We start from the raw sequence: 22,738 nt of genomic DNA on the forward strand, positions 1-22,738 counted from the left end.
GTCAACAATGTTCCCAAATCTTTCACAAAGTTTCTTATCAACGTTTTCCAATTAAATCAGGCTGCAGGGCATTTATGATAATGTATGAGAACTCAGACTACAAACATATAACCCACAAACCAATAGCAACTAAAAGTGTTAAAACTGTAAAGATTATTGGAGTGTATGCATGATTAAAAATTGAAAACACTGTAATGATTTGGTTTTGTTGTATGCTCAAACTGACAACTAAACCTCTCATTCTGATGACTGAAGTGACAGTTATAACTTTTCAATATCATGCAAAGAAACTTGATTATGTTTTACCATCTTACTGTCATTAAAAGGCCTCATATTTCACTGCAGTGACATGTTTTTGCCTCTGGCTGTCTCTTTGATGCCACAAGACTTATTATAATACAAAGTTTCTGGCATGCTACTGCTCCCTCTTTTGAAAGACAATTTGGAGACTGTTTGTTGGGGTGTGGCAGGCTGAATCTGTTAAGATGGAAGTTGATGCATGTATAAACTTGCATGCACATTGAATAAATGCAGGGTTTGGCTTGGAGAAGACTGAATTCAGAGCAAATGCCATCTATGTCTGAGTATCCATGCATGGAGATTTGTAGAAGTTTTGAACTTTTATATCTATGATCTTTGATGTTGAGTTCCCTCAAACATTTCCAGGATGTTTCCTTTATTTGTGCTGATTTAAAACCTTGAGACGCACAGTTCGATAAACAATATTTTTGCAATTTAGACTGAGATGCAGGGCATTGGTTGATTTAGTATTTGTTTTACTGTTTTATGTTGAACAGGAGAAGCAGATGGGCTTTATGATAGTAAATAAGTGAAGAGGTTTGGATTTCTCATCATTGCACCAAAAGCAGTTTCTGTTTGAACCATTATTATGAAACAGTTATTTCTGCATAAAAGTAAAAAAACAACAAATCTTGGCTTTAACAAACCGAGGACTTAAAAAAAATAATTTACCACTCAGTTCATACCACAGTGATGACAAATAGCTCTAGTAAAGTCAGCAGTCGGACTATCAGTGGTTTCAGGTAAGGACATGCATTTCTTTTGATGTTTTAGTCTTTGTGCTTCCTCTGTCAGCAGTAAATCTCTGCCAACATACACAAACTGCTTCATTAATTTAATGACTTTAGAAACTTTTGATATGTCAAATGGACCTCTTTGAGTTAATTGGAGGTACACACACACACACACACACACACAAACACACGCTTCTCTTTTGTAGCTTTTTAGAGATCTATAAACATTACTTTAAGAAAGACGGAATCCATTAGCTCTACATTCTTATATTGTTGCAGGTGTAAGTCCAAAAAAAAGCCTTGTACCGAAATGTCTTCCTGCAGATTGCTCACACATGCACACCCACGCACACCGGACATTTGATATGAGACCAACATTTGGAAACTACGGCCTTGAGGCAGCTTTGGCATTTCATTGATGTGAAAGGCAGATTGACCTCAGATGCTCAAGGATTTATGATGCAAGCTGAGCAACCTGAGGGACCAGCCAGCTCCGTGATGCGGTGGCAGCCACTTGCAATGGAAAGATTTACACTCAAGATGTTGCCTGCATGCTTTTGATAGCTTGTAAACTATCAAGAAAAGGAAAAAGGAAAGATAGTGTTTTCTTGCACAGACCTTTAAGGCTGTATCTTGTTTCATTTGTTACAGTCTGATCCTTGAGCAACAAGAGACGGTTCTGCCAAAAGGACAGTTAAAAAGTCCACAAACTGATTATTTTCAGAACTTAACTAATGACATCTTTGGGTCAGTTCCTCTTTTTGTGTTGCCATATACCAGTAATGGTTGTGTTATACAGCTTAGATGCTGACTTTAAATGATAAAACTTGATGTAAAATTCATAAAGTAGTGATTTATTCAAAAATCCAGTGAATCCAATGTTGTTTCCATTGGCGTCAAAGAGTTCCCCCATGCTTTGCTGAATCTGCCGCAGAGGATCACTATGAAAACTAATGTTTTTCTGGACATAAATTCCAGCAAAGATGAACTGGTCTTTCATGGATTTGTTTTTGCAAACACTGAGCCCAATAATCAGCCTCTTTTCCTGTGCAGGAATGCGGGAGGCATCACCCTCTGTGGAAGAGCTTAAGTGATGGACTGACCTTATTTTTCTCAACCCTGAGCTGAACTCCATTAAGAGCTGCCTGAAGTCTGTAATTTTACAGACAGCCTCTTATCATGTTTGTCTTGTTTCCTCCTCAGGGGGTTGACGACTTGCCCACAAACCAGCTTTGCTTCATTCCAGCTGCGCGGGCCCTCTGCAGAAAGCACAATCAACAGACAGGACAACTGTGTGACTGAAACGGAATTAAATGTAAATTCTTCTTTGTATTTTTGTTATCAGTGCTATTCAAGGATCTGTTTCATGTTCCGGGAGTAATTTCTGATTTATTTAAGTGGACAACTTAGAAATGTCTTGAAGTCTGTGATTGCATGCATACTGAGTTTTGAGATAATTGCTTTTGCAACTCTGAGATTGCAAAGACTGTTGACTAAGGCTACGCTGGTGCAGTTATTCAGATACATTTGACACTTATATAAACACAACACGTTTTTCTCTAACTTTTGGAAATTAAATCAAATTGAACGTTTCATGTTTCTGACTTTTATTAATATTCTGGCTTCAGCTTACTCACCTAAAATTGGAAATATTTAATCTGATTCAATGTCAGACAGTGAAAAATATGTCTTTTTATAGAGTGTGTGTAAATATGGGTTTTTAACTGTATTCTCCTGTAGTTGTGCATATTTCGTATTTTTGGCTTCATGCCTTTTTTTTTTTGACACATCCCAGTTATAAAGTCACAACTGGATTTAATGATCACATTCCCTCGGACTTCCCCTGATTGACCCTGTCAGAATCTTCCTTTGGTGACTCAGAACCCCTGAGGCTCTGGGAACACGCAGTCTCCTCACTGTAGCCCAGATGAGAGGGACCCTGTTCCAGTCTGACAGCTGCCAAGGCTCCCATTTACGGCTATCAGCAGCATGGAGTTGGACAGTGGCTGCTGCTCAGCACCTTGAGATTTTGAACTGGGTGCTACGCATGAAGAAACTTTAGATACAGCGGCGTTTGACCAAGTTTTCTCAAGGTTGTCTAATCTGGACAGATGGGAAAAGAGGAATGAGGGATGAAGCACGAGAAGAATGTTGAAACAAAAGCACCAGGAAGGAGAAACGGTGGGAATGTGCCGAAAGATGCATCTTTTTAAGGTCCTCCACACAGACATGCTGCAGTGGGAAATTTTTCTTGGCCACAGTCCTGTTTTCAGTCCTGAGCTCAGAATACAGCTGATCTGCTGCGTTTTTCTGCTGTGAAATAAATACTGGCTTAGGATAAAGATCAAATGATTATTATTATTACACTACTGCATATTAATCTTTGTTGTATTTTTGAAACCCAGTAATGAAAGATAACAATAAAATTATTGCATGTTTTTTTTTGTGGCTGTCAGCAGGTTAAACCCTCTTCCTGGTTCTGATTGGTTGTTTCTAACTAAGTGGTTTATTTCTGTAGACGATAGTAGGACCACAGGGAGACGACAGAGGAGCTCGATCTGCTCAAGACATAGTGACAGTTTCAGCAAATATGTAAAAGACATATTTTTTTTTCTTTATAAAAGTTACCTGCTGCAACTTGAACACATCCTTTATATTAAACAGTCTTGACATCATGCTGTCGTGATGCTGTTCCAAAATTCACAAATGTTCTACAGACATAATATTAAGACTTGTTGCTGTAGTCAGAGTAAAAGGTGATCCAACAAGAATTTACACCACATTTTATGTGTAGAACAATTATGTGTTAAAGCCATATATCCTCGTTTTTCTACTTCACCATTACTCACTAATTTTGTTGGTTCTACTGCAAAGCAATAAAACTCTCATGGGCGACATCAGAAAAAAATGGAAAATTTCCTGAGTTATGAATACTTTTGCAAGGCACTGTTGAGACAGAACAGGAAAAAAAAATATAGACAGCGAGTAAATAACTCCCTTCAAAGCATTTCAGTTAGACTCATAAAAATGTTGAGAGAGGCCATTGTTGTTTTTTTCACTTTTTATAGGCAGAAGCGTCCAATTTAACCTAAAATAGACATGAAAATGGGGTGATAAAGTTGCGCCATAACAGACACTCCAACCTTGAGAGTGAACCTGTGAACCATCTGGATGCTGCAAAAATAAGATTCAAGCAAACACATCAAGAGTCCACAAGCTACTCATGAAGCTACTTTGGTGAGAAACCAGGGGAAAAAAACCCCCAGAAAAATATGTCGTTTAGTAAATGTTTGCCAGCAAGCAAAATCTGAGTTTTATGCAACGCATGTTTTCATTTGGATAGACGAGTACATTAAAGCCAAACAACACTGTGCCAGATCAGGATGTAAATCATCATTCCCAAATGGATGCTTCTTCCAGTAACCTGTAAAAGAGTTGAGAGCATAAACATTGTGTAAGACTTAGCAAAGCCAGAAAATAAGCCACTTTGAGCTTTCTAACCTGCCAAATGGCTTTGTTGATATCCAGAGGGATAAGACTTTTTCCAAAGGATCAAGAAAGGAAATCCGCTCAGGCTGCATTCATTCCTTGAGAGAAGATAAGATGGTCTGCAGCAGGACTCTGGAGCATTTATAGGCATCTTAAATGGCTTTAGCTGGAGCTCAAAACCTTGATGGAGGGCTAATGTAGACAGAACAGCGTTGATCTGTCTCTCAGCTCACCTAATAACCCTGTCATTAGGTTCAAGGCTTTGTGTGTGTAAGGCTCAGTCCCTGCTGTTGTTTGCATTTGTTTAGTCTTTCTGTGACAGAGCACAGGATGAGATCATCCATCCTCTTTACCCCTTTAACTGGTTCTGATCTCCTACATCTGGAGGCCTCTGCTGCAGTGCAGCGTGAGGACTGTTTATGCTTGTTTGCATATTTGACTATATGTTCTAGTCAGAAGTTACAGCATATCTTAACTGCTCACGCAGCAGCTCACAGGAACACAGATGGCTTTCATTTCCACCTGCCTTCCTTTTTAGTCACACAACTGCTGGAGTGCTGAGAATTTAATGTGGAATGCATAATGACGAGAAAAGATGAGAAGAAAGAGCATGTATGAGCAAACATCCTTGTGCAAGTAGTTCACACCAACATTCCTGAATATTTTGATGCAACATGCATCAAAATATTCAAGTTTTGCATTGGCTAACACAAAAGGGTGAGGTTATTTGTTTATGTTACATAGTGCAGCAGACAACACACACCAGCGCCTACGACGACAGGATCAGTGTGTCCAGCTCCAGGGCCTTTATTTGACTGTCTAGCTTTTTATGTATGAGCTAAGTGCTGTTTATGTCATCTGTTTATGCTCCTCAGGTGCTGCGTGTTGAAAGGGTTCAGTGTGTGTAATTTTAGTGTGTGTGTAATCTCAGTCAAAGTCAAGCACTTCCTCTAGTGTTGGCTTCTCCTCAGCCCTTGTGTGATGATGCAGAGAAATTTCTGTGATGGGTCAAAAAAAGAAGAAATGTGCTATACACAATAATTTTCAATCGTTTTTTACAAATAAAATTCTGGTAAGTGTCATGACATTACCATTTTTGGGTTTGTGTGTATAACAAAATTTAAACACTGCTTTCTTTTTGATCACATATCTTTGTAAAATTGCTCAATGGGTCTCATCTTAATAAGAAAGAAACCTTCAGAAAGATGAGTCCATATCCTATGCAGATTTTGAAAACAACTCAGTGGCTCATTTTTATGTACAGGAGAACTAAAATAAAAAAATCAAATAATAAATAAAAAATATGTATGCTGTATTTATTCAATTAGATTGCAAAATACTTTTCTTGTGTATAAAGCAGTATTAACAAAATGGGAAAAATAATTATTGGTTCAAAATAATTATTGTTTGAACCAGTGGGTTTTAGTCACATTTCAATAAAATATTTTTCATTATCTGTTAATGACGTCGCTATTAGAACTATTAAACATAGTAGATTGTGGCAAATCTTGTCAGCTCTCTGGGCTAAGTGTTTTAGTCTGAGTTTGCATTAAACACTAACTGTTTTGTATATTGTGACAAAATGACATCTCCATTCACTAAAACAAATTTAAATTAGTCTTTTTGCTGTGTTTTCTAGTCTTTTTCTTTTATTTTGAGGTTAATTTGAAATAAAGAGTTAAGAACCAAGATTGTGCTGACTGAAAAAATCTCAGTGGGTAAAGCAATTCTTTGGACATGATCATATAATACAACTTGTGTGCAGGGTAGAAAGGTTCCTTTAAAAAGTTCTCTGGGTCTTACAAATCCGTAGATGCAGGCTTTTCTCTTTGCAGGTTATCTGTGTTCATGCACTGCCTAAAAGCAACTATTAGGCTTGCAAAAGACACACACACACCTACACACAGTAGTATGTCATATATAGTAACGTCTGACATAGATGCGATAAGAGACTTAGAAGGAGGGGGCAGGGTGGTTTCTGGTGGAACTATGAGTGACATGGCAGCTCTGGGGTAATCCTGCTAATCCTCTGCCAGCTCAGGGGTGCAGAGGGACCGGAGGCCTTTGACCCTGCTCCAAAAGGAGGTGTTAACATAGATGCACCCGCCAAACATTTCTGGTGTCATCTGAAGAAAATTCAAAGCGAACATCCTCAACTTTGCTGTAAATTGCATGTCCACAGCCTCTATGGGTAAATGATAAACCTTTGTAGATACCTGGTAATCAGCTGATAACGTTTGTTTTTGTTGAACTGCGTGTCCACATTTGGGAAAATTACTAGGGCAATCTCCGATAATGTCGCGCCCAGCTCCCTCTGACCCAGTCAAACAGCCATCGTACTCTGCTGCGTGACGTTACCAAACAGCTGATGCGTGGCACCTTTTTACTGTGTCATGTTGCTCTCAGCAGATATCAGATCATTAAATTCCAATTAACCTCAGGTCATTGTAGAAACATAATCTAAATAGCAATAACCAGTGATAGGCACTGAGATAGTACTCATTGTTGGAAGTGTTTTAAATAGCTTATAATTTACTTGTTTACTACATATTTTTCATAAGCAGCCAGTGGTAATGGTTTTCAAATGCATCATAAAGGTGAAGTGAAACAAAATATTGGTAATTTAATATTAAACACAAATTTAAAAAATGAAATAAGACAAACAGTATGATTTCCTATAGGTAGCAACTGTATACAAGGTGAAAATGAACCTTAACTCTCTCCATGAAGACAGATAAATCGTGACATTTTACAATAGTTTAAAAGAATTTTTATAATTAGCTTTAAAGAATACTATATAATCAATATCGCGCTATAAGCAATATTTTCAGCTGTACTTTGTATACCCCATCAAACATTAAAAAGTTGAAGAGGATTTAGCAGAAGCAACAGTCTGTCCTGTTTAAGATAAAAACAATAAATGGAAATCCAAGTACTTTACTTAGATTAACTTTGTAATCCTGTATACATCGTGACATTATGTTAAAGCCCAGTACTCACTATTCATCTGCTGCTATTTGTCTTTGCATCAAGCAGATATAATCAGGCAGACAGTAAGGCAGAAGTAAAAATTAACATTCATCTTTCAAAATAAAATAAGTCTAATCATTGAACCTATTGCCATAAATTCTAACTCTAAAAGCTGAGTAAATGTATTTAGCATAAGGTGCTAGCATTATTATTATAGTATTATTAAGGTGTCAATTTCTTTTAAATATTTGTATTAGAGTTTTTTGTGTTATTATTTAATTAATTACTTTAATTATAACATTAAAGTCACAGTTGAACGAGTCCCTGAAACAGATAACTGTTGGACGGCAATGTTTTTCCAAGAATGATTTTTAATTAATTGTTAAATCGCATGTTGGGGTGCTTTTACTTTGATAGGTCGCACAGGAAACGATTTTACGTCTCATTCTCTTACATTTGATGCAGCTGATAATTAGTGCCTCTCCGGTTGAGCGCTCATACATTGAGAACAAGTGATGAGAGATAAACTACTTTGCGCTCAGGGTGCCGCTCAACTGGTGATATCCTGAATGTTTGTTTTCGCATATTTAGAAGGGAAAAAAGTAAGGAAAAAAAGACCCAACGTGCATCTTCTCGGGGCATGTTTAAAGAAAAAGGCGCATCTACCACACGTTTTCCCCATTTTTCTTTCTTTCCATTTTGAGCATAAATTGTGATTGGACAAAATATCGTGCAGGATTTCAACCGCGTCAAAAGGAGTGGGGCTGCGACACCAAGATGCCTTAAAGCTGGAGTTTAACTTTTCCACGGAGTTCCTATGGAATATAGTCCATTTTTACACATCTTACATGTTGTGCCATCATCCCACGTGAGGAATAAACTATTTGTTTTCTGCATCATGTTGTCCCTCTGGGTCTACATGATATATTGCTGCGTTGGCTACTGCTCTACAGTCCCAAACCTGACGTACAGCCCGGCGAGGAGACACGAGAATGACGCTGCGGCTGACAATCGAGACTCATCTCTGGGAGCGTCCAGGGACCTACTGAACAACGAGAATGAGTTGGACAGCAGGGGAGACGAGTGGAACGAAGTGAGAAGCGAGGCTAAGGCGGTGGATGATAACGCCATGTCAGGTTTTCTTAATGAGACGGAGAGCAAAAAGTTGCCCCAAGCTATTATCATCGGGGTGAAGAAAGGAGGGACCCGGGCGCTGCTGGAGTTCCTGCGGCTGCATCCAGACATCAGGGCGGTGGGAGCAGAGCCGCACTTCTTCGACCGCAACTACGACAAGGGACTAGAGTGGTACAGGTACATATTAGTAGTAATATTATTATTATTATTAGCATTAGACTTATTATGCCACAAGATTTAAATAAAGTCCAGACACAAGTTTTCAGTGAGTGGACGGGTATATTCGAACACCTTTTAAGGGAAAGAGATGTTTGTATAGCGTTTTACAAGGAGACAGAAGCAGAAGTAAAGAAAATTAAAATAAATAGGCCACAAAAAGAAAGCAAAATCAAACCATCACGTGATCAGAAAGATAGGTTAATTAAACCAAGACGTGAAATAAACTGAAAAGACAATCTTGGAATTTGATGAATAAGCTCTAGAAAACGATTATGTTTTTGGACTTCCATGTTGGAGACAGTTGATTAAAGTGGTGAGGAACATAGAAATAAAAGTCTATCTCTCCTTGCTTCTAGTTCTCCGTTATCCTGAGACAAACAAGGAGTCAGCGGTGATTTAAGGACTAGTGCGAAATGCTACCTTGTATTGGTCAGGAACCTGACAGCTGCATTTTGGATGTCCTGCAGCTGCTTGTTTGATTACCAAGGTATTTGCATTTTCTCAAATCTTTAGCCTCTTTGAGTCTAATTTAGCACTGACTAATAAACCATCCAGTTATGCATGCATAAAAAAAAGGAATAGCATCTGTTTTTCTGCATTCAGGAAGGAACTCATTAAAAGCAAAGAGAAATTGACTTATAGTGACTGTAATGGTCTGTGATCATGTGATGACATAGAAGTATAAAGCTGAGCCATAAAATGCATGAAAACGCATAAAATGGTTAAAAAAATGATGCAGTACAATATTTTAGTAATCTTAGTTTTAGATAGCGAATTAAAGTTGACCAATGGAGTCTTGAAGAACCCCACATGTGGTATTTGTTCAGTCAGATTCGTAATTACCAAATGATACAATAGTAGGTTTCTATTTTTGTCCCTTTTTCTTACCATCCATCTTAAATTTTAGCCTGTAACTCTGAGAGAAGAATCAGAGAAGTTGTACAATGTCATTCTTGAGTGTATCTAATTCAAGAAGTCAAAGGGTATTAATGAAGCTTCAGTAATTTCTCTAGATCTCTAATCCAAGGAACATTTTTCTGGAATCTGCAGTTGCTTGCATGTTCCGCACTGTGTAATGCAACATATTTATTCCCTGTCATGGCAACGGGTGTCCTTGTGCTGCATTTCAGTGTGCAGACTCTTGGCTAACTGCAAAGAGCTCAGTGAAAATAATTATATTTCTGAAAATTGTTGATGAAACATGTATACAAAATGTTCCCAGAAATGGTCTGGCCTTACACCAGAGCAGCCACATTGTTATTAAGAAATAATCAAAGACGCAGTTGTCTCAGGTGATTGAGCTGAGGGATCAAAAGGCAGTGTCAAAGGATCTAGACACTGTTTCAAAGCTGGCTCCATACAGCTACAATGGGGGAAGTGAAACATTGTTCAAGGAACTTCGCGCTTAAGCTCCTTTAAGAATTTCCGGTTTTGGACATCTGCAGCGTGTGAAAAGTGACTCCTTTTCTTCACCTATGCTGCTGGCTGGGCATCCAGAATAGATTGGAAACATCCATAGTATAAACACCTATCTTCTAACAGTTGTTTTCATATTCATGGCATTTGTAGATGCCATGTGTAAAATTCAAACATTTTGTCACCTTTTTGGAATCAATCACTTTTAGCATCTGCTTTTTATCTGCAAATAATAACTATAGCTACACTATTGTTGTCCGCCAGTCAAACAGTATGAGTGTACTTGTAGATGCCAAATAGGACAAGCGATTTTATAGTTTTGTCTATGCTGCAGCGGATCCTCTGCCTCATCTGTTGTAGTTCTTATCGCCAGGAGGCTGGCTTAATAGAAAGACAAATTTGGGGCTTTGCTCTATCTTATTGTGTAGAGTTCATTAATTTCATAATCGAAATAACTTTATTTTGTATACCGCAGAAAATATTATTAATCTAAAACAACATTTAATAAAATCATGCTGTACTGACTAACAATGACACATTGTGGTATTTTTACCTAAGGTTATGAAATCACTAAAATCATACCAACGCATTCTAAATGAAGTCTCCTTTTTCTCACAAATTAACCATCTTATAAGAAACTATATAGAAAAGACTCACTGCTGTCTTTAAGGTTGAGTCCCTCATCTTGAAGTTCTATGTCCCCTTTGGTCAGTAATATGGAAACCCCACAACGATGTCTAGTGATTTGTTCCCCGACATGTTTCACTTTGTTGCCCCCCAGACTATTGATAAGGAATCTCTTGGGGAGAGGAGCTGTCTGTTGGGTGGGCTTGTCGGCTCCGACGGTGGTATTGAGTTGTGTCTGCTGTTGGCAGCCCTCTATGTCCATCCTCCTTGGAGCCCCACACAGAGGATGGGCCCTCACACAGCAGGACGCCATGCACACTCTAAACTGTTTTCACCCTTTGGAAGAAAAACAGAAGCAGATAGGCGATTGTGCACGCTTACTAACACAGGAGCGGAGGACTCAACTCCCAAAAGCCGTGGGAACGGCTCCCTCTGGCGCCCCCTCCTTTTCTCATCAATGGGATAACTTCCTCCTATGTATCTTTTTTTGGACAGATTAACTACTCATTTAGTGAACCAAGACTTAGATCAGGCTCCTCTGGGCTTTATACAGTAGATGTGACTTAATTGCTGTAATCATGTTTTTCCTCTTGAGACTCCAAAAAAAGAACAAAGAGAAGCTTTCTTGCAAATTCACTAAGGGTGTCAAAAGAAGATGGCCTAATCCTCCTCTGAGCCCCAGGGGAGCTTAGTGCAGGCCAGTGGCAGATAGAGGGCAGTAAATTTAAACAGAGCCTTTTCTTACTGCTGTGCTATGGTGATCAAGGAAAAGGGGATGCTGGAGGACCCCTGAGGACTGCATTAACCCTGACAATAAAGGAGCAGACAATTAGTGTGAAACATGTTTTCTCTGCCTTCACTTTGTATGCAAATGTGTTCAGAAGGGTGAAAGTGTCCTTTGACGAAGCCCAGTAGGAGTTCATCAGAAAGAAGCAGTCACTGGAACCTGTCCCTCCAAAAAAAAAAAAAATTCTCAAAAGCTTTTTAGTCTCAAAGTTGACTTTCAGAAAACAGTGTTTGAAGAGCTGGACTTCCCAAAAGCAGGTTAGTTGTAGTCCAGGAGGTTTTTTTTTTTTGCTTACTTGACTATTTCATCTAAAACGATTAATATGAACTGATTCAAAGTAATGCATCAGCATCACACTGACATGAAAATAATGGGAACAGCATTATAATGAGATGCTTTAAAGTAGCAATTCACACAATCAGGTTTCAGATCCACTAGTTTTTACTGTTCAAACAAAATTTAGATATATTTTAGGAGCATTCTTAAAATATGTGATCTACGTCATCAGTAGAGATGCACCAGTTAGATGTTACTCATTGAAACTGTCAGGTTTTCCCTTGATTGACTAAAAAAATATTTTTCCCCAATTCACGAAATGCATAGCAACTAAAAACAAAATCATTCAGAATAATTTCTCTTTTTCGTCTGATAATAAGAATGAAAATAGGTCAAAATTGGACCTTTAAGAAAACAGGAAATCTGTAAGAGCCTTATTGGTGCATCTTCAATTGTTATTTCTGGTAAAGTAACACTTCTCCCTCTGATTTCAAAGACTTCACTGGAAATTTGTGGCTTCAACCCCTCTGGGCTCTGTCTTGAAGCGATTTGTCAAACTGCTGCACTTATTGCTGCACTCTGGAAAAAAAACTGAAACAAAGCAAGCTTTCTCCATTATGTCCCCTTGAGTTCTTCACTTCTCCATGTCAGGCCTTTGTGGAGTCTTCAGAGAAAATGGGTCTCTAGTTTCTGTCTGTCTCCCTCGCTGCACAGAACGTCAGAGCATCTTGAGAAAGCGGCAGCTCACTTAAGCATCCCTGTTGTGCTTGTTTGAAGCCTTGCTTTGCCCTGAGCTGATCCTTTCACAGACCTGTATGTATCCTCGGGGAATTACTTAATGGTTCCAAACCACTCCGTAAGTCGAAAATGCACATGCAAAAACTGCAATTCATCTCTGTAACAGTTCCAACAAGAGGCATTTTGGAAAAAAACTATGACGTACAATACAGATCTTTACAATTTTAGCTAAAGGTTTTTTGTTCTAGTCTTTCAGTCAATCGTAATGCATTTACAGAACCAAGCAATGCTATCTGAAATGATTCAATGTGATACTTCAAGCAGCATTTTAGTGTTTTCGTCTTTTGAGTCATCCCAAGCTCAGTAACAAAGACTTGCAGACTGTTGTTTTTCTTAATACATCAGCTTGACATTTTTGCCAGACCATAGGAAATGTGTTGTCCAGTGGTGGTTTTTGATATGGATTTAGGACAGTTGCCTACTGCATCAGAAAAAAGGCCATACAAGCACTAGACCAAAAAAATCTACATGTAGTATACATTTTTGTGGATATATGATAGAAATGTTTTCTGAAAGTCCGTGTGCATAAAATAGTTTACTCACTGATAGTCATGCAACAATCAATCAGTCAGGGATGACCAGCGATTGGCTGGTAAAATGGTGAAGAGGAATCATTTAAAGAGTCAAAATGGCACCCTTCACCTGCCTCCCTTTTTCTGTAAACACATTAAGAGCATATACTTAGACACATTTTTTTTTTCTTGAGATGTGGGAGGCAAATCTTGATGTATAAATGGTAATTATTTCACAATCATTTTTATAGCTGGATTAATTACTCCTAATTATTGCTACATTTACTTTAAATGTATTTAATTAATTATATGCTTTGGAAAATAGAGGCTTTATAATAAATCATTTGTGATAAATCATATTCTTTATCAAACAGCAATATTTGATAAAAGATCAAAGTGTTTTTTTTTATTCAAATAGATAATTGGTGATGATGGAATCAATAAATAGACATACTGTATATGATATGTATTGCGATACAGCAATTTCTTTATTATCGTGGATCTCAATATTAATGTTCATATCAAGCAATAAATGCTTCATATTTCAAGATTTTTGTGTTTATTGTTATCTCCTCTGACTGGCCATAGAAATTAAACACATTCTTCATTGGAATGAAAGAATACAAAAAACTAATTTAGCGATGTGGCACTTTGAATTTAATCCATTAAACTCAGCAGAGTCATTGCTTTTCAGTGAGAATGTGACTTCATATATTCGACTTCAAAAGTACTGCATTAACATGCCTGTTCTTCCTCAGTCTGAATGCTGCACAATTAATCAAAAGGCAGAAATAAAGTAAAAGCAGGATGGGAACATTTTCCATGTTTCTCTTTATGCTCTACCATGTTTCTCTTTATGCAGTACCAAAGTAGCAGAGGTGGAGGTGTTGGTTTACATTACAAAACTTGCAATAGTTTTGCGCACATTTGAAGCTTTAAGCTTTATGATGACTTAACATGTAATTATCTAAATTTTCTTTGAGAACAACAACAGCAACATTTAAAAGTAAATAAATTCCAGGATTCTAATTTGTTTTTCCAGGATGACCTATGTACTCATTGTTCTCCTTCTTCCGCTTTTTATGTCTTTGTTTCCATGTGGCCTTTAGCTACTGACAGTAATAGCAGAGGCTGGAAAAAAAAATACACTTCTCTATCTTTGCTGTTCTGGAACACTTCAATGCCAGTAAGAAGGCCATTTCAGTAAGGTGTGATGAAGATGCCTTTCAGTACCTGATAAGACTGGCTGCAGTGTCCAGAGGATGGTACTCCTCAAGACGTAATCCCTTTCTGTCTGGGCATTTTCTCACAGTAAAATAGTATGATTATTCCAAGTGGCTGCATACCACCACTTCTTGCCTTGCCTTTGAGAAGAGAGACGATTCCAACAGTAGCCTGATCCTTCACAGAGCAGCAGCGTAGGATAAGAATGTGCAAAAGCAGGAGATGATAGGGGAGCGTTTTATGGTGTTGCCCTTTGTCTCTAAAAAGATGGAACACAGATGTCACTTAGAGCAAGTTAAGATGAATCCAGCACATAAAGGAGAACGCTGCTAGTTTTGATCTTACTTCAGTTTTGATCTTAGTCAGGTAATTAGTGCTTCATCGAGCTGACAAAAGCATAAAGCTGCATGCACTGACGTCGTAAATTCCTACCTTTGAACCTGCTTCCTGATAAACAGGAATGTAAACAACACTCATTTATCTCTCCAGCAGCTTTTTATAAATGGACACACCTGAATGTCTGGGAGCCAAAATAAAGACAACGGTGCACTACACTTGAAGGTTATGTCTAAAGGAAGGAAGGAAAAAGTAAAGGCATTGTCCGGAATGACAGCTTAGCTTCAGTGTTAGTGGGAAACCTGTTTCTAAACATCTTTTCTTTACTTATGCTGTTTCTCATTTCTCTCCTGTTTTTGTCAGTCCTTTTGTCTACGTTTTTCAAGAGCCCTCACTACCCTCTTGTTGCCTTCATCTTAATTTGTGACAAGTCTAGAAGATTTTTCATTGGTAAAAAACATTCAAAGCTTACAGTAATTCCTCTTCCCCTGTTTTGAAAGTTCAAAAATTGTGAATTTATTTGGGAAAACTGATCTCTTTTATTATATAACAATAATGATCAACTTTTGTCCGATTTCCTCATTGCCGATCTCAAAACATCGTTATCCCAGCTTGCCCAGTCAGAGATGTTGTCGTGTTTTGCAGCAAAATTAGTACTCGTTGTACTTTTCACATTCTTTGTTCGTGCCATTGACTATAAGGTTTTAGCGTCCCTTTGGCTTCAGAAAAGGCCTGTAGCGACATGTGTTTCCAAGAGAGGCAGAAGATAATTGCAGATGGTTCTGATAGAGTTGTGTGTGTCACTTGTACCTGTTACCTTGATTAGGCTTGTGGGGTTTTCAACACAAACAGTGGTTACCAAGGCTCTGCGGAGAAGGGAACATAGCTATTGTCTACATATAATGGTAATCTGTCCACACACAATTTCAGTCTTATGTACATCATCAGAATAAAATGCCTGACCATATTTATAAAGTAATTGGTGAAGCTAAGAAATCTAAGGGACACTGTACCAACTGTTCAGCATTGTGGTGGTAGTCTCTCGCTCCCACTAGTGAAACTTTTGTTAAATGTTACGACAAGATATTGACCCAAATAACACATGAAAACAGTTTTGTAACAGCTTAAAGTGGACTAACATAGACCTGACCATGACAAAAAGCATATTGTTTCTTCTCAACCTACTAATGGACATGTAGAAGGTGCATGTATATATTTGAGCCACCGCCTGTATTATGTAACTTTGACTTTGTGCATAAATGAGACAATTCACAATGAATATAAAATTGCACACTCAAAATTTGTGTTAAAATATTTGAAGTTGATTAATTGTTTGCTTAACAAACTCAAAATAAGACAATTGTAATGCATCTTTCAAACCTTTAGGTTGATATGACATTCATGACTGCATGTGCACATCATCACAAAATCCCTTCACACCATTATTTATCAATTTTAATATTTGCATTCAACTTATAATGGAATTTTATATTCTCTCAAGCTTACCGTGTGCATATGAAGCAATAGGTGGATTTCATGTCATCATCCCTTTGAGTTTAGGGGGAAATAATAAAAAAATGCAATACCAAGATAATCAATCAGTTTTTCTCTCTTACCCACAAAATCACATAGACAATTTTTTGTGTTTTTCCACCACATACTCATACATTTTTTAGATGAAAGCTACTGGGTTTGGAGAGGAGTATTGAAACTCAGGGCGTGCATACCAACAGATGTTTGGAAATTATGGTAATCAAGTTAATGACATGGCTCCTCCGTTTTCCTGTTGCTTCATTTAAATCAAGCACTAACAATCACAATCTTGGAATACTGTATATATGAGAATTTATATTTTTGCCTGCTGTGAAGCCTATGAGGTATGTTGGGAGCCAATACTTGTGAAGTCAAAACTTTCCATTAAATATTCTGCACACACCACTTAGCATAAGACATCCGTCGAATCAGCGTGAGCCACCATTCTGTAATGAAGGCCTGCGGGAAGTAAGGTTTGTGGTTGGGGGAATGAAGAAACTAAATGATCATCTCTTATCGTTCCAGCACAATGCACCTGTACCTAGCATGTTTTATTCTTTGTACAACCTGTGCAGCTAATTTCTTTCTGCTTGCCCTTGTGAATTACTCACAAACCATTGACTCTCATCACAGTGGCCACCCATCCTTTTCTCCTTCTCTCTAGAGACCAACCAGCCACCCAGTTTGCCAGGAAAGCGCTCCAATACTCTTTAATACTCTTGCTTGTGAGATTTAGTCCTAATCCCCTTTGGGTCACTTTAGCCATTATCCTGTCAGGGCTGCAGTTAACAGGCTTTAGCTATGACTAACATGAGCTGTCTTTGACCAAAGATTAGCAATTTTAAGTATAGACTTAATTATTTTCTGCATTTTCTTCAAAAGAATGCAAAAGTTTGTCATAAAAGATGTACAAAGCATGCTGCCTTTTCTTAGTTGGGCTAATGTCAGTTTTAATAAATGTAGGGAGTCTTTCATAATCAACTTTTAAGACAGAATTTAGCTCTTAAAATAGAAAAAATAAAAAGAGATAAGTGGAGGTCGAACACATCTTCAACTTCAAATTGTGTTTGTAGGGAATCACTTATGACTGACAAGACTGCTTCTCTTCTTGGCACTTTCTGTCTCTTTATGTACATTCAAAGACTCGGTTAATGCTACTAATGACGTCAGCAATTGTCATCTTGATGATGATAGCTCTGGTGAGGCAGCATTTTTAAAGCCTGACGCAAAGCGACTGTGTCAACGCTAATCTTGTCTTCGTCTGGTTTTGCACTTTGTTTGAATTAGTTGATGGTGTTGAACAAAACCCACGGAGAGTTTTGTTGAAAAGAGTAGGTCTTTGACATTCTTTGTTTCGTTTTTCAGGGAACTGATGCCCAAGTCGTCAGAGGACCAGTTGACCATGGAGAAGACTCCCAGCTACTTTGTCACAAGGGAAGTCCCGTCTCGGATCTACTCCATGTCTAAAGACACCAAACTGATCGTTGTTGTACGAAATCCTGTCACCCGAGCCATCTCGGACTATACCCAAACCCGCTCCAAGAAGCCGGACATCCCCTCCTTTGAGAGCCTCACTTTTAAGAATATATCAGCAGGTCTGATTGACACCACATGGAGCGCTGTTCAGATCGGCATGTACGCCAGACACCTTGAACGGTGGCTCCAATTCTTCCCCATGGAGCAGTTGCTGTTTGTTAGTGGAGAGCGTCTCATTACTGACCCTGCGGGTGAGATGGCTCGTGTTCAGGACTTCCTTAGACTTCGGAGGGTGGTCACGGAGAAGTATTTCCACTTTAACCCAACAAAAGGATTCCCTTGCCTTAAAAGACCAGAGTTGAACACCAAGCCACACTGCCTGGGAAAAACCAAAGGCAGGACCCATCCGAATATTGACCCGCAGGTTGTGAGGACTTTAAGGGATTTCTATAAACCCTTCAATAGGAAGTTTTACAAGATGACTGGTCACAACTTTGGCTGGGATTAAGCAAGATATGACAGACTAATGCTGGTTCTTTGTCTGTGTTTTATTAATAATCATTCAGGACATATTGTGATACAGTGTATGTACAGTATTTAGCTGTGTGTAAAAAGTTCAGAAGTCTATTTTATAATAATTTATTGTTAAGATATTAAGTCACAAAGCTGCCTGATCAATTTATTCGTGTTTTCAAGTCCCATGAGGTGTTTTTTTTCCAGAAGCACAGGTATTTTAAGGTATTTTCAACCTAAACGTTTTTTGCCTTTTGTTTCACCCTAATCAGATTAAGATTCAGCTCCCCAACAAACTGGTAATATCCCCTTAACATTAGCCTGACCCTCAGAGGACTGTGCACCCACTTAGGTGGGTTGATATAGACCTCAGCTGATCCTGTGCAACTTGCCAGGTGGATCAATACAGTAATAGGTCCTCATCACGTCAATTAGGCCTGAGTGATGGCATCTCCTTGATCTTGTGTGTCTCATTATAACATCTGTCTATCAGTAGCACAATGCTTTTGGTTGAGCCGTAAGCCAAAGTCAAGTTGATATAAAATTATATGACAGTTTTTTGTAACTTTATTATCTTATTATATTTATCCAAAAGGGAGTCCAGGCACAACACCATGGGGGATATTATCATCAGTTTTTCATGAAATTGCTCCTCAGTTTTTATAATGCCTAAACACAAGATTATTTTATGAGAAAAGCCATACAGCTCAGTTACATGTATTGATCCGTACTGAAACTGCTGGGATTGATTGCTCTGCGCAGCTTTTTTTACTGCAGTGTGTTAATTATGCACTGTTCCCATAAAAAAAAAACAAGCATCTCTTTCTCAACCTTCAGTGACACCTGACAGGATTTAATATATACCCTGCTACTTCTGAGGTTTCTCTGTTAACTTTGGTTTTATGGCTGAGTTTTATTCAGCCTCAATTGACATGCCTTTGTGAGCTTTTTTTTGGCATCAGCCAGTATTCACTATTCACAATCTGCAGCCATGTGGGAAAGGCACTATTTTTGCTGTATGGACTGATTTACAACACAAACACTGAAATCAAACAGTTTCAAATGAGATCTTGATGCAAATCTACAGTCATGTGGGTTTTATGAAGTAGAAAATAAATCTTTTTTGCCAGTATACTTTGTCATGTTTTTATGTGTGATGTTTCAAAATGGGGCCTTTGTTAAATTTGCTGTGTTGCTAATGGGCTATCCTCTTAATACCTGTTTACATTGCTGGATCCCTGCAGGGAAAAGCAGACTGCTGTGTCTAATTTACCATCTTGCACATTATTTTGCTAATTAGGAGAGTGCTTTTAACTACTTTTTAGCTGTTACAGCCTCCCACTGCTGCCACTGGAAGGATGTTGTTGCCATGACCCCAACAAACAATAAAAGTGTCAAGTTTCCCTTCTGGAGAGCAAGGAGATATTACAAAACACTTTATGCCTCTTGGTGACACTTAACTTTGCACAATAATATTGTGTCAGTCAGCTATGTCCTTTAACACTAATAACCTCTAAGGAGATGTTGACAAGCATAGTATTTGCTTTGATCTCACAACTATTTTGTCTTGTAATACACTCCGACATTTTTTATTTTTAGGAGTCTTGTGTTTTCTGAGGCTTGCTTTGAGCAAGTGCTTTCCATCGCGAAGAGCTGATGCTATAAGAAGATATGAATCAGCTTTCTCTGTTAATCTTTATTTAACTCCCATTCAAAACACCTTCATTTACCTGAGATTGCCAAAGGTGATGAAACCAGTCTCCCTGGTGTCAGGCAGGCTGTCTGATCACCCAGGAAGCATCTCCCATTGCAATTAAATGGATGGAGGAGGTGTGCTGTAATTGCTAGGCTCCCATTTGGGAAATCAATGTTAGCATACATCGCTTCAGGCTGTTGTAAGGGAGGTTCCTTATGTTTGAAGGCTGGGAAGACAAGAAAAATACACATCTGGCAGCCTGGAGAGTTAAGTCCCTTTAAACATCTATACGGTCGGAGATGAAATCTGAGATTCTGAATAAAAGTGAAGGGATATAAAATGTCTCTCATTCAACAGAGTGCTTGGTTCAAAGAACAGCGGTGCAGAATTTTGGGGCAACAGAATAAACTATTCTTTAGGATTTTAGTACAATTTTTCTTTTTGTGTTATTATGTGCAGTGCCTTATATATACAGTAATTATATAATTATGGCGTGGAAGTGAAGTGATACGTGGTTTTCAACATTTTCTGCAAATGAAGGGTGGTATGTGTATCCAGCCGCTCCAAAACATTTGGTCCCTTCTGACCAGAGCATCTTGTCCATGTTTGTTATGTATTCTAAATAGGTCACTGCAAACTGAGGACTTCTGATAGTTCTTTTTGGAGTGTGCACAGATGTTAACAAGTCGTCCCAACTGAATCTCACAAGTTTCCTCAGTCTGATTACTGTCAGCTTAGGTGTGGCTTTATGTCTTTGCAGGCTTGTAACTGATCAGTCATTGGTTGATGGTGGACCAATGCGTAGTTGAGATATTCAAAGTTTGGAATATTGTTTATGTCTTAGCCTATAACTTTTCCAAAGCTTTATCCCTAAGGTGTCTGTCCTGTTTCTAGGGCTTCATGGTGTTGGCCAGTCAGCCATCCATTTATAGTTCTGTTTATTCAATTGAACAGTTAACTCCACTGCAATTAGCAAAAAACCCCAAAAAACACTCACTACCTAGCATAATTTTTACCTGGTTAAAATTAAAGTTAGTGTTGCAGAAGGTACAACACTGTTTTATAAATGTCGTTTTCTTTGTCGAGTTAAAATTCAACGGTCAAAGTTTAATTCAGCTCTAAAAGTTTAATACTGTACAATTTCACAAATGCAAGAACAACACACAGCCATCACTCTAAAATCTTAAATCATTGGACTAATCTAATCAAAAAGACAAAAACAACCTGTTTGTCGCTTTGGTTTGTTTCAAATGTGTTAAATTCATTTGCCTCCTACCCTGTCCATTAATCTTTTATTAACCATTGTGAAAACCTTAATCCTAATCCAGTGAGAAGGACAAGCATTAATCCGAGACAGCAGACGTGGAGTTGACAGTATGTGCTGACATAGCTTTCAAATCTAATCCTTCTTCTGAAAGAACCTGTGGTTTTGTGTGGGATCAACTTATGTAACTTCAAATACAAAAGAGATCAAATACCTACTGTCAAGACAGATGTTTCTCTAAACGCAGATTCATTCAAAGCACACAAGCTTTGAACGAATCTGGACGCCCAAGGCTAGCAAGGTCAAATCTAATTACCGTATTAACTGCTGTCAGATTCTGATATGTTGTTATTGTACCTTGGCTAGGGTAGGGCAGGATCTACCTTGTGGATGCTCTGCTGAATCTGAATACACTTTTTCAAAACACATTGCGTGACTAAATGTTTGTGAGCACAATCACCTTAAAATAATACGGCATATTTTTCATTTTACTTTGCTGGAATAGAAGGAGGGCTAAACATTTTAGCATGCAGCTAACATCATACAAAACTTGAAATTGAGCAATTGTTTAAACTACGATGAAACACACATTCTCGAAAAGCTCTTCAGATTTATGTAGTCATGTTTCACTTTCTAACTGCTTTGATTCTAATAAGCTCTTTAAATACAGGCATATTTTCCTGTTTTGTTTGTCAAAGTGTCCATATGTTGGCTTTAAATTCAGCTAACGATGTTCTTTTGTGGTCTCTGGAGGAATATTTGGTTGTTCTGGTGCAAGGAGTAAAACCGTTTGTTCTTTCATTTGACCCTTATGCTAATTATATTGCATGTACTCTTAAAACGTTTGGTTTTTAATCTTTTTACATTTTAAAAATTACTTCAAACAGATGGGACAAATATATATATATATATATATATATGTCCCATCTGTTTGTGGGACATATATGGGGCAAATATATATATATATATATATATATATATATATATATATATATATATATATATATTAAATTGAATATATATGGGACAAACAGATGGGACATATATATATTAAATTGAATACATATGGGACAAACAGATGGGACATATATATATATATATATATATATATATATATATATATATATATATATATATATATATATATATATATACAGTATATATATTGTTCTCACCGATAACTTTGATTTCATGCTTCTATGGTGATGTAAGAAGCAATGTTTTGGAGAGGACAAACTGATGTGGTAGAGACTGGAAATTGCATCACTGCCATTGAAATCTGCTTGTTGTAACCAGAGAATTCCTTGAGGAGAGCTGTGAAAGAAGGAGTGCCATTGAACCAATACGAGCAGTTTTGTCATTAATGCTCTTATTGTGGTCTCTCAGTACTACTTATTGCTGTCGCCAGCCTGCCTGGTACCACTTTGGACTCAT

General features: G+C 37.9%; 1 protein-coding gene across 1 annotated transcript; it reads left to right on the top strand.

The window, feature by feature from the left end:
* The first annotated feature begins 8,008 nt into the window (after positions 1-8,008).
* On the top strand, positions 8,009-19,468 carry LOC102220861 (heparan sulfate glucosamine 3-O-sulfotransferase 3B1-like). Its single transcript, XM_005801531.2, has 2 exons — positions 8,009-8,804; positions 17,721-19,468. Exons 1-2 carry the CDS (start codon positions 8,311-8,313, stop codon positions 18,337-18,339), a joined length of 1,113 nt encoding a protein of 370 aa, XP_005801588.1. The 5' UTR covers positions 8,009-8,310; the 3' UTR covers positions 18,340-19,468.
* Positions 19,469-22,738: the final 3,270 nt, after the last annotated feature.

The sequence above is a fragment of the Xiphophorus maculatus genome, chromosome 16, assembly GCF_002775205.1.
Source record: "Xiphophorus maculatus strain JP 163 A chromosome 16, X_maculatus-5.0-male, whole genome shotgun sequence".
NCBI classification, from domain to species: Eukaryota; Metazoa; Chordata; class Actinopteri; order Cyprinodontiformes; family Poeciliidae; genus Xiphophorus; species Xiphophorus maculatus.